We start from the raw sequence: 13,191 nt of genomic DNA, 5'->3' as shown, positions 1-13,191 counted from the left end.
GTTTATCTATGTTGGTTGAATATTAATGCACAAATAAAACTATTATTGGCGATCACTTGAATTAAAATCACATTAGCCTAAACCAAATTATTAATTATCTTATTAAGCGTGATTTCAAGTACAAATTCCCTTTAAACAAGCATAAAAGGCGTGATCAAGCAATAACAACAAAATAAATCAAGCAACATAATAATAAGGCATAATCAATAATAATAATCATGATAGGGCATAATAAAGCTTAAATACAATAGCAAGATCCTAGGCATGATGCTAACAAGATTAATAACAAATCCTAGCATGTCACTAAACAATAAAGATCAAAGCTTTAAACCTAACATGGTACTAACATGCTATTAGGAATAATAAGAGGCACCCTAAACATGATACTAGAAAGCATTAAATAACATCCTAACATGATACTAGGAATTAATAAATAATAAACATACTTTCTACATTGAAAGAGGGTAATAAGATTACATACTTTGAAGCCTCGTACCTCTTTCTAATAACAAAATACACACGTTAGTAAACTTCAATGAAAATAATAAAATTAAAGAATTAAATTAAATAATTGAAAGAAAGAGTTAAAAAGTTTAGATTGGATTTGGGCCAGACCCTCAGAAAATATTAAACCTTGCACGTCTAGGGCGAATGCAACTTCGAACTTGGCTAGATGATTCTAAGTCTTGTGTATGCGGAATATTGTTTGTAAAAAGCTAGTTTAGAAAGAGAGAGAGAAAGAATAAGCTATATTGCTCAAGAGAGAGAATAGAGAGAATTGGGTGATTGTGAATGAGAGTTGATGAATAAAAATAGAGGTTCGGACCCTATTTATAAGAAAACAGTCCAAAAAATCATAGAATTTGATAAGGAATAAAACTCCACTCTGTCGCCAGAAAACTAGACCTGTCGCCAGAAATTTATCTTGTCGCGAGGCGACAGGCTTGTCGTTTCGCGACAGGACAGTTTTTTTGCGAATTTTGTTTTTATCATATCTTTTGATCCAGAAGTCCAAATAAGTCATATAATATGTCGTTGGAAAGCTCTTGAAGTCTACTTTCCAATGCAATTGGAACCAGATTAAAATCTTTTGTAGATAAAAAGATATAGCCGAAATAGTGAAAGGATGTCAGTTTTGGATAGAGTTTCGTATTCCTTTCATATCTTTTTCGTTATAGCTCGGAATTAATATTATAATATTATCATTGGAAAGATAATTTCAAGATATATCCAACCATATTAAATTTGGATAAAAAATATGAGGCACGAAAATAATATCTGATTATCTTTGAACATCTTTAAATTCAAATAGAATTAGGAGTTTAAAAAAGGAAAGTTTTATTTAAATTCAAACTCTATGATCTTATCTTTTCAAAAAAGGATAATTAAGATATTTTAGAAACTTATAGAAGCTTCTAATCAATCCTAACTAGATGTAAGCCCGTGCGATGCACGGTTTTTAAATATTTCATTTTGTATATTTTTTGTAATTTCTTAACATTTTTTGTTTTTATTTTCTATTCTATTATTTTAACATCAATTTAAGGTAAAACATTTTGTTAAGTTTTAAATTATTCTTATTCAAATTTTACGTATATAGAACTTGAATTTATAACTTGAAATAAATATTATCTCATTCATCGGATAGTTAGATAAAATCATTAAATCAAAATATATATTTTTTTTTTGAAACAATCAAAATATATTTTTTAATTTCTAATTATTTGTTGAAATAATATAAATCCTAATGTAAAAGATAATATAAAAGATAATTTTTGTTTTTTTTTCATAATATAAATTTTAAATTACTATTTTTTGTTTTCAATTCTCAAATTTCATTTGTTAATTTTTTTTTATATGGCGAATGAAAATTTAAATTCTAAATTAATATATAAATCTAATTTTTCATTGGTAGAAATATTACTTTTGCTTATGTGGCGTGCGATGCACGAATTTTTATATACATTTTGTATATAAATTTTTTTTTTGGTGATCTCTTAATTTTTTTCTTGCATTATAAGTTTTAAAATTTTGTATGAAAATATCATATCATCAGATATTTACATAAAACCATTAACATCAAATGGTAATTTATAATTTTTAAATATCAAAATATAATTTTTAGTTTTTTAAATAATATAAATCCTAATATCTAAAGATAATTTTTAGTTTTAATTTGTAACAAACAAAAATGATAAAATTTAGAGTTTATAAATAATTAAAATCCTAATAAATTACTATTCGTCATTTTAACCTACGTGGAAAAAATTTAAAATTTCATTCGTCACTTTTGTTTAGGTGACGAGCGATTTTTTTAATTCTAAAATAAAATAGATTTCTAATTTTTAATTGGTCGAAAATATACATTTTCTTATGTGGCGCTCCCAATGCTCTCCAAAAATGCCTACTTTATTTATATATATTAGATTAGTTTAGGAATAGGATTAAACCTTTGGACCCTCCTCATGATCATTGGGTCATAGGTAAAATCCGGTTTGGGCCCAGTTTAGTATTTTGGCCATAACTTCCTCATTATTCATCAGAATTGGGCTTATAATATATCGTTGGAAAGGTCTTTTCAAGCCTCATCCAACTACACCATTGTTGGACCCTTATCATGGACCAAAATAAATTGGATTGGATGTTTTTATAAAATAGAGTGGGTTTTCGAAAACAAAAATAAAGATTTTTAATAAAAACTAACCGCAACACTTGACTTTTCACACTTTCACCTCATTCGATTATGGTTTGACGCGAAAGATATTCATCACTGGGTTTGGTTTTGGGGAGACACAAATGGGTGTCTACAAATATGTAGTTGGAAAGCTCTTGAAGTTTACTTGCTAACCCAATTAGAATCAGATTAAAATATTTTGTAGAATAAAAGATATGGCTGAAATAGTGAGACGGTGTTAGTTTTGGATAGAGTTTCGTATTTCTTTTATATCTTTTTCGTTATAGCTCGGAATTAATATTATAATATATCATTGGAAAGATAATTTTAAGGGCTACCCAACCATATAAGGTTTTGATAAAAATAATGAGGCACGAAATCATATCTGAATATCTTTGAACGTCTTTCAATTCGAATAGAATAGGACTTTCAAAAAGAGGAGTTTTATTCAATTTCAAACTCTTTAATCTTATCTTTTTAAAAAAAGGATAATTAAGATATTTTAGAAACTTATAGAAACTTCTAATTAATCTTAATTAGATGAAGCCCGTGCGATGCACGGTTCGATCTCTTTTTTTAAACAAAAAATATTCATATTTATGTGATTACATTTGTTATTTTATTAGTTGTACGTAATATATCAATTTCTCCGTATTTGTTTTAAAATATTAGATAAAATTCCTAATCTCAAAAGATAATATTTCGTATTTAATTAATGTAACCATTAAAATCTCATTGGTCAATTATGCTTATGTGGCACTTGAATTATTTATTGGATATAACTTTAATTTATAATCCTACATGGCACGTTAACTAATCTTATATTAGGTGGCATAATCCTATTGTAGCGTTTTAAAAATATTAATACTATGTGGCGCTCTAATAATTTTTTTAAATTAAAAATCCTACGTGGCGCTCTAAAATCTCGAGATAAAACTCCCCTATATATATATATATATATATATTATATTGGTTTAGTAATGAGATTAGAGCTTTTGGACCCTCCACATGATCATTGGGTCGTAGGTAAGGTGGACTTAGGTTCGGTTTGGACTCAGTTTAGCATTTTGGACATAACTTATTCGTTATAACTCAGATTTGGGCTTATAATATATCGTTGGAAAGATATTTTCAAGCCTCATCCAACTATTAGATCACTGGACCCAGATTATGGACCAAAATAAACTTCTATAAACGTTTTTATAAAATGGACACAAATGAATGATTTTAAGGACACGAAATGAATTATTTTGGGTTTAAAGGCACGAAAAGAGGAAGATAAGTTATGATTTGGGGAAATGGGCTAGTAATAGAGATGGTTTAAGCCCTCCAAAGATTAAATACTTAACCCTACCAATAATGACGCTGAAAGGTTATTCATCATCGGGTCTAGTTTTGGGGAGACATTTTTAGGTGTCTACAATAGCTCAAGTGGTTAGATTCCCACCCAATTTCAGGAGATCCTGAAATGAATTCTCACCCTCGCCCTTATGACTCTCGAAAAACAAAAAAAAAAAAAAAAAAAAAAAAAACACAAAAGTAACTTTTGCTCCTTTCATATTTTTTTTAATTAAAACTCTTAGATAAAAAAGTGTAATATAGGTTAAACGGGCGGATGGTAAGTGGGTGAAGTAGATTGTATCCACATCCGATCCAATCCATCATCCGCTTCTCGTCTATTTGATAAAGGTTTTCGTTCATTTATTAAAATCGGGTGGATCGAGTTAGCACATACTCACCATTTAATATTGGGAAAATTTGTCAGGAATAATACCACCTTATATTGGTTTTCCATAAATGGAACGATCTTTAAATTATTCTTTGACACACATTTTCCAGTAATGGAATGTGACCGGTTGGTGACCGGTTTGATAGGTTACCAATGACACGTGTCACAATGTCATTGGTTTTTTTCTTTTTTTTTTTGTTAAAACCAAATAATAAAAAATACTTAAATTAGAGTTAAAACTTAAAAAAAAAAAAAAATTGAAAAAAATACCTTCCCCCCTTTGCCAGCAGCCACTCAACCACCAACTAGTCTCCTCTTCCTCACCCCTGGCCGATTGCCTGAACCCCTACCAAGCACCAGTGGAAACCCTTCTTACCAAAATCCCGACCACGTAACCCATACCTTTCCCTTGTAACATCTTCCCTCCTCCCGAAAACCCCCTCCCTCGCCTCGTAAACCCTCATCTCCTTATCGGTCGTCGCCCAATCCCCTTGCCCTGTGCTAGCGAAACCATTTCGCCCCTCTGCCAAATGACTCCACTCCATTCCCCCCTTGAACCAACACCCGAAATCCTAAAACCCCAAAATCGAGTGGTGCTTTTAAGGTTATTGAATTTTTTGGTAAGCGTTCACGGGGAGGGGATAGGTGGTCAGATCAGGGTTAGGACGGTGCGTCAACGCCGCTAGGGATCTTTGGACACCGACGGGTATGGGACGGGGGAGACCGGGTGGTGGTGTGGTCGCTGACAGAAAGCCAAGGGGGAGGGGTTTCTTTAGTTTTTATTTTTTTATTTTTTTTATTTTTATAAATCATTTTATTAAAGAAAAAATGTTAAAATAATATAAAATGTTTTAACTAATTACCCTATGACACGTGTCAAATGTTTTACAGGTTACATGTTTTTTGTTCTATTTTTGGCTAGATGTGTATCAAAGATTGTTCCATTTTCAAATAATCCAAAGGTTGTTCCATTTTTGCAAGACCACTGAAAGGTGGTATTATTCATGGCAAATTTGTCTCTAATATTGGGAAAATTTGTAAAAAGGGACCTGTTTTGAAATTACCACCCGTTAAAAATTTTATTTTAAATTACCGCCCCTTTAATCAAAAAAATATTCAGATTACCACCTTTTTAGAAAATTCGATGGAATTTCCGTTTGAGGGTCTCACCCAACGGCTAATAACGACTACTTTGACTCTTTTTGCTGTCTCCTTCCCCGATTTTTTTTGTTTATAAAGTTTCGAAATTCAATTCACAATTTGTTCCCCAATTTCAACCAAATTTTCTCAAATTTCACCTGTTAGTGTTTGAAGAATTTGCGGACACTCAATTCGTAACCAAGGTATGAATCCACTTGTTCTTAATTTAGACTTTTTCGCCAACAATAATTGGGGTATATGGTTATATTTAGGAATTAGGGTTCTTAAGGCAATTAAAATTCAGGTCTTTTTTAATGGTAATTTACAAATTTTCTTTAATATTGTCATCCCTATTATGAGAAAGAGTAATAAAAACAGTAAAAGAGCTGACAGTAAATTGGGCAAATCGCAGATAATGTAGATATACTTCATCCATACAGCAGTGAACACCCAAAACCTTGTAGAAATTGCTACAAACGTTATCCACCCTCCTAACCAGAGGAATTCTCTCTCCTCCATTGTTGAACAGCTTTCTCCATTACAATCAATGGCGACCTCAGTATCATTCCTCACTTCATCTTTCGCTTCACTCTCATTCACCTCCAACCTCACTTCTAAACCCCAAACCTTACCAATTGCGCGCGCAAAACCCCTCTCATTGACCCACTCATCGCCTGTTAAGCCCCTTGTTATCACCGCAACAGCCGCCACTGCGCCGGTGGAAGCGGCGGAGACTGCCGACCTTGAGAAATTCGTGAAGTCGCGTCTTCCTGGCGGGTTTGCTGCGCAGACTGTTATTGGTACTGGAAGACGAAAGTGCGCCATTGCTAGGGTTGTTCTTCAAGAAGGAACTGGAAAATTCATCATTAATTACCGTGATGCTAAAGTATGTTTCAAGTTTTTGCTTTAAAATTATGATTATTTTACTTTTTCATGTTTGGTTTGTACAATTTATTTTAGTTTTTATGGTTATTGTTGATTGTTGCAATCTTTTCCCTAAAACTCTCCAATTAGCCCTTATTTCCTTCGGAACGTTGTAACTTTGCGCAGATTGAGGGTTGTTATTGTTGGTCCTAATTTGAATGCAAGTAACTCATATGATTCTCAATTTATCCTTAATAGAAATGTTTAGTAATTCCAAATTTGAATGTGCATTCATATTAGCATAATTTTGTGTTGTTTTGGTTCATAGTTTATAAAATTACTTGGAAGTATGAAGTTGGAGTGTTTTGGAATTAGAAGACTTTGAAGTTGTTTGGATAATAAAAATACTTCAGAGCATCTTCAATGCTAAGCTAATTGTTAAATTGGGTTGTCATGCGATGTAAGATGTTAAGCTAATTCCATTATGGCTAGTTTGTACCCCAATGGTTAGCTACTTGCTATTTAAATGAGCTAATAAAAAGAAATTTCATTAATATACTAATTTCCGTCTTTTGGCAATAAATCTCAAGAAAATTAGCTTGGCAAGCTTATTCTATATTTTAGATTCAATGGTCAAGCTAGTAGCTAGAGACTTTAAAAATTTTGCAAACAAGTCCCTAGATACCACCATTAAAGATGCTCTTATGGGATGTTCGAATTAGAGGAAGTGGCTAAAATAACCCCATTAAGTACAAGGAACTTCATATTGGTGGTTTTACTCAATATATTAGTCGTCAACACATTTGACCGAACTGCTATAGTGTTACTTAGAGCAACTCCAATAGTAAGCTAATTGTTAAATTAGCTTGTCATGCCACGTATGATTTCAAGCAAACTTTTTTTTATAGCTGTTTTGTGTCCCAATGATTAGCTACTAGTGCTAATTAAATAAGTTTGACTTTCTCAATTTGCCATATAAATTTAATTACTTTAATATATTAATCTCCAAAAATTTTGGAAATTTTGCTTGGCTTAGCTAATTGTATTTTTTAGCTCCAATGGTCAAGCTAGTAACTAGAGACTTTTGAAAATTGCTAGCAAGTCCCTAGCTACCGTTATTGAAGTTGCTTTTACTATTCTGTTTTTAGTGGAAGTTGCAATGTCCAAAGTGAATATATAACCAAATGACCACGTTTGAGTAGTCCAATACCCTATTAGGTTCGTAAATTCATAATGGACCTGTGTATACCAGGGAGTGCTACCATTTGATGTGTTGGTTGTTGATGGGAGGCAATTTCGTTTGTGGAACGAAAGTGCCAATACATTAGATTGAGATAAAAGAGGACTATGTTTATTGCAAAAGTAAAATACAGACGATTGTGGTGAGTCGAAGCCTGGCTAAGATTATGCTATCTATACCTCTTAAAAAACAATTACTGATGCCACATGTCACCTTTACTCTTTTTCTAATCAAACAATTTTTTTCATTAAAAATAAATAAATAAAAAAAAATAAATAAATAAATAAAATTAAATATACATATGCAATGTAGTTTCATGTCCCCTCTGACCAAATTTCATATGCAATCTATTCATTTTCCCCTACACTGCACAGGTTGAAAAGCAGCTGTTCTAATTAGCAAATCTCTGATTAGATTTAGGGTTAATGATTTTTTTTTTCTTTGGTTAGAACTACAAAAGCTTTATCTCTTATTATTAGGAGAAAAATGCTACAAATTACAGTTTTTATATAAGCATGCTACTCACCAAATTAGCGTAACACAATGATGGAATGAAAAGCTAGGCATGGCACTCGATTTATGCCAGCAGGAAGATTACAAGCTGACAACAATGTTAGTCACAATATGGTTATGATGTGAGGGTGACAACAATGTTAGTAACAATATCATTATGATGTGAGGGTGACAACACTGACAAGGCAACAAGTGTAGACGTGTGGTTACTTGGGAATTTGGGATGCATATATAGTTATATACCCAATATGTTGTTGGTTTTGAAGCAATCGTGCCTTAGCAATTGATGCATGGACATGAATACTTTGCTGTATTTGCATGGGGTAAGGTCAAAAGTTCAAAAGTCCAAATTCTTAAATGACCATGTGATAAAAGAATAAGAGTTGGAGTTCATCATGTACATAGATGAATTGTAAATGAGCAGAATTTTTAAGCTGCAGAAGCCATCCCATTGTCTGATAGTTTTTTTGGTTGTTATTCAAAGAAATTTGGTTATTATAGTTTCGTAAATATTTTGAGGATCTTATGCCTCCATGAAACAAATATAGGATTTGTTATGGTATAAAAATGGGCCTGTCTTCTTATCATCATGATTGGAAAAGAAAAGTTTGAAGTTATTTATAGGTTTTTGGTCTTTTGTATAATGATGTTTTTGCAATTACAAAAAAACAAGCAAGGTCTATAAATGGAAATATATAATTTCTGTTGAGGCATTACTATGTGGCTATGTGCAATAGACATGGAAACATTCAAATATATATTCAATGAGCTGAAAGCAGTGTGAGTCAGCACAAATCTGAACCATGAAATGCACATATTTTCAGTATGAACTTTAGGTTTATGCTTAGCTTAGTTAATGAGAGATAACTAGAGTAGTCAACCCCTAATTATTTTTGAAGTCATAATTATGTTCAACTATATCAGAGTGAAGTGTGCGGCTGCTTGTGAAACTCTAAAGTGGTGTAAATCCTTTTGTACTCTCTCCAAATTAGATAGAATTATATTGTCACCAGATTACCCACAATCCTGATTTTGTCTGTGTATGTTGATTTTGCTGCTATAACTTTCAAATCACTCGGAATTTGTTCTTAGGCTCAAACAGCAAGGGTCCTGTTCTGCCATACCACTGCTATTGTCTCGCATTTATAGCCTAAATGATTGATGTGGTCATGAGCTTCGTACTTGGGGTAAAGTGATCATGTAATAACACTATAACTCCTTCACATTGTCCTTTAGTTTACATAGAGATGAGCCTTTCAGAAGAGCATCCTTGATTGTGCCTATGCAGATAATATTAGTTGCTTCTAGCTTACTCCATCCTAAGTAGTTTTAAATGAAGATTTCGACCTCAATGATGATATTGTTGCATGAACCTTTTTGCTATAAACTTAAACTTGTGATAAAAAATACTAAGAGAAGAAAATAAAGTTCGTGATTGATACATTTGATTACATAATAAGATAGAATAAGTGACGTATTGACGTGTCCCTGTACCCGTGTCCAAATACCGGACAGAGTCCCTGTGTCCTAAAATTTTGAAACTTGCCGGATCGGACACTTGGACACATGTCCGTGTCCGACACCCGTTCCCGAGTCCATGCAACATAGAGAATAACGATCTTTTGAGAGGCTTAATCCTATCCCATAGCTTAATTCCCAATGAATTGTCTCATAATGATGATATTGTTGCCTGAACCTTTCTGCTATAAGCTTAAACTTGTGATTAAAAAACTAAGAGAAGAATAATAAAGATCGTGATTGGTACATTTGATTACATAATAAGAAAGAATAGCAATCCTTTGAGAGGCTTAATCCTCTCCCATAGCTTAATTCCCAATGAATTGTCTCATAATCTCTCTCTCTCTCTCTCTCTCTCTCTCTACTTTTTTCTATTTAAAACAAGCTGTTTCCCTTTCCCCTCTCCGTCTTCTAACTCTCTTGCCTTCCTCCTCAAGCTACCACTAACTGGATTGTGATGCCAATACTTATAGTGCACCTTCCCTTTGGCTGGTTCATTGTCATTCTTCAAAATACTTGCTTGGATGGACACACAAGTGTGGTAAAGAAACTGAGTTTCAAATCTAATATAAACGCTCTAAAATTAGCTCAACTACCTGACTCCTTCAGTTTATTTATCGGGCTTGTCAGCTTGTCCCCCATTGATATGTTACTAGTTGATATTTAGTACAATACTGCACTCAATCTAACCAAAACCTGTAGGTTTTTGACTAATTTGTAATTTCAACAATTTCTCCATGCCTCACATTCTGTTTTGAAGTCAGAAGTGGTTTTAGGGAAAAATTACTCATGATACCTCAAATAGAAGTGCTGAAAATGAGGAATATAGTATAACTGAGAGTAGATGTCTTCCCCAGGAGTGTAGTCAGGGTCACTATCTATTCTTTCTGTTTGAACCTGCTAATAATTTGTTTGTGCTTAATACTTACAGAGCATCTATCAAGCAAAAAAGAAATAGGTCAATCACTCACATTGTGTCTGGATAAAGATAAGGGGAGGGAGGGGAAGAGAGGGAAGGGAAAGGGAGGGGAGAGAAGAATGATGTGTTTTCCTTCTAACAGTGTGTTTGGAACTTTGGATATAGAAAGGGGAAGGAAAAGAAGCGTAGGGAGGTGAAGGGGAAGGAAGGGAAAGGGAGGGTAAGGAAAAATGATGAGTTTTCCTTCCAAATCTCTTTATTGTTGGAGAGATTAAGTTCTTACAATTTAATCCCTCAAATTCTCTTTCCTCTAGTTCTCTTCCTTCCTCATTTACCATCCAAATGAAAGATGATCTATCCCTCCATTTCCCTTCCCTACCTTTCCTTCCATTTCCTTCAATCCAAACAAAGTAGTGTAAATCTCTCCATGTTGGATGGATAAATTTCTTACAATTTAATCCCTCCATTTCTCTCCCCTCCAATTTCCTTCCTCCTAAATTTGTGATTGAAATGAAAGATACTCCATCCCTCTATTTCCCTTCTCTTCCTTTCCCTCCATTTCCTTCAATCCAAAAAAAGTGTTGATCTATCATTGACTTGTGCTTCTCCAGTTGGATACAAGGATAGAGAATAGCAGAATGAGCGATGACAGTACAATTTGTCCCAATTTGCAAATACCCTTTCATTTATTGCGTAAATTATGTTCTATTCTTGTTTGGAAAATAGTTTGCTAAGGTGGAGCAGTGATTAATTTTTTTTATTTTTTTAATCTCTGTGCAGGAATATCTTCAAGGAAACCCACTTTGGCTCCAATATGTGAAAACCCCGTTGGCTACTTTGGGTTACGAAACAAACTATGATGTCTTTGTCAAAGCTCATGGTGGTGGGCTTTCCGGTCAAGCACAGGCCATATCCCTTGGTGTTGCGAGGGCATTGCTGAAGGTCAGTGCAAGTCATAGAGCTCCTCTCAAGCAAGAAGGCCTTTTGACTAGAGATTCCAGGGTAGTGGAGAGGAAGAAACCTGGTCTCAAGAAGGCTCGCAAAGCTCCTCAATTTTCAAAACGTTAAGGTAGAAATAGTGATTTGATCCATAATTTCTGCAATTGAATCCTCTGAATTTTTTACCTTGATACATTAATTTTTCTTGGGTTCTTGTGTAATTCTTACATAATGCCTGTTAAATTTTGATGACATATGTAAGCATTATGGTTTCAGAACAAGAGTATCCAATTATCATTTTGTGAAATAAACAGATTAAATGGCTTCACTTTTAAGTCTTATTGCCGTTGGGTTTAGTTTTTTTTTCTGGGACTTAATTTCTGGCACTACTTCACCGCTGATCATGAGCAGCATATGTGTCCCATTGTTAGAGGTTATGAGTACTAAAATGTTTCGGCTGGGTATGCTTTCATTGTATAAGGTAGACGGTCTGTATGGCTTTTTTCATACTCGATTTTTAATTAGGCTCTGCATTGTTTGATTTATCATCTGTATACCTTCACTTTTTTTGAGATCTGTATACCTTCACTTCACTGATAGTATTTGGTACACTTTGTTCTCTTAAACTGACCCTCTGGATTCTTCCTCAAATAATTGCTACACTGCAGTTTGTAATCATGAACGAATAATTTGTAAAACCCTTAATTTTCACCTTATCAGTGCATATGTACTTCTGTTATTAATTACTTTAATTTTAACTTTATATTATGACTTTATGAGTATCATGATTAATCATATACAATATACACTGTTGGGTTCCACTTGCTGTTGATGGAGATTATTATTTATGTCTGTGTTAGATTATTTAACAGCTGTGCAATCACAGGATGTTCTGCTAGCAGAGTTAAGGCAGCAGAAGAAATTCCAAGGAAGGCGAGTGAAGCTGTGCTCAAGTGGATTGATTTTTCTAATGCTAACTCTGATAGGTTTCAGAAGCAATTTCTGGTATTTTCACATTCTGTTGTATGTAACTGGTACCCCTTTTTTTGCCCTTGATGTCATGAGTGGGAATAGGTGGCTTTTTGTATATGCTTATCAGAAAATGTAATTTTATATGTGCAATTAATGAAGATTGCCCTGCTCAACTTCGTGTTGTCCTCATTTTTTTTCCAGTTATCTGATATGCATTCTCACAATTTGAGGATCTTAAAAATCAAATTGGACACAAATCCACACAATGTGCATTGAAATGAATCAAAACAGTCTTCCATCGATCAGGAGGCATCATTCCTATCAGAGCGAACTCTTTGGCTTAGAGTCAAATACTACACATATGATCAAATAATTTTAACAAACCTATTGAACCCCTTCAATCTTCTAAATGAAAGAAATATTGCTAACCTTGAGCATCTTGGATCTTCTGTCGATCCATCTTGTTAACTGTCAGTCTGCAGTAGCAAATTGGTCTGTGAATCTGTAATCTTGATTTCAGTTAATGTTTATAAAGGAAAATATCAATGGTACCCCCGTTTATAGCATTTGTACCTAATTGGTTGAGTCAGTCAGAATTGTTACAGAATCCATTCCTCTTTAGTTCTTTGTAGAACCAAAAAATCTTGCGTGGACCTGGTCCACAATAATATTATTGTGGACCT

At 33.4% G+C, this 13,191-nt stretch overlaps 1 protein-coding gene across 1 annotated transcript; it reads left to right on the top strand.

Annotated features, from left to right (window-relative positions):
- The first annotated feature begins 5,984 nt into the window (after positions 1–5,984).
- On the top strand, positions 5,985–12,681 carry LOC145613455 (small ribosomal subunit protein uS9c-like). The gene is made up of 3 exons (XM_081668559.1): positions 5,985–6,429; positions 11,378–11,666; positions 12,423–12,681. Exons 1-2 carry the CDS (start codon positions 6,091–6,093, stop codon positions 11,663–11,665), a joined length of 627 nt encoding a protein of 208 aa, XP_081524685.1. The 5' UTR covers positions 5,985–6,090; the 3' UTR covers position 11,666; positions 12,423–12,681.
- The last annotated feature ends 510 nt before the right edge of the window (positions 12,682–13,191 follow it).

The sequence above is a fragment of the Chenopodium album genome, chromosome 25 (assembly GCF_948465745.1).
Source record: "Chenopodium album chromosome 25, dcCheAlbu1.1, whole genome shotgun sequence".
In the NCBI taxonomy this organism is placed as follows: domain Eukaryota; kingdom Viridiplantae; phylum Streptophyta; class Magnoliopsida; order Caryophyllales; family Amaranthaceae; genus Chenopodium; species Chenopodium album.
Note: the sequence above shows the minus strand (reverse complement) of the source record. Positions and strands in the feature narration are given on the sequence as shown.

Coding starts and splice junctions, on each gene's coding strand:
- LOC145613455 (XM_081668559.1), top strand. CDS start 6,091: ATGGCGACCTCAGTATCATTCCTCACTTCATCTTTCGCTTCACTCTCA. Junction 6,430..11,377: donor TTAATTACCGTGATGCTAAA/GTATGTTTCAAG, acceptor ATCTCTGTGCAG/GAATATCTTCAAGGAAACCC.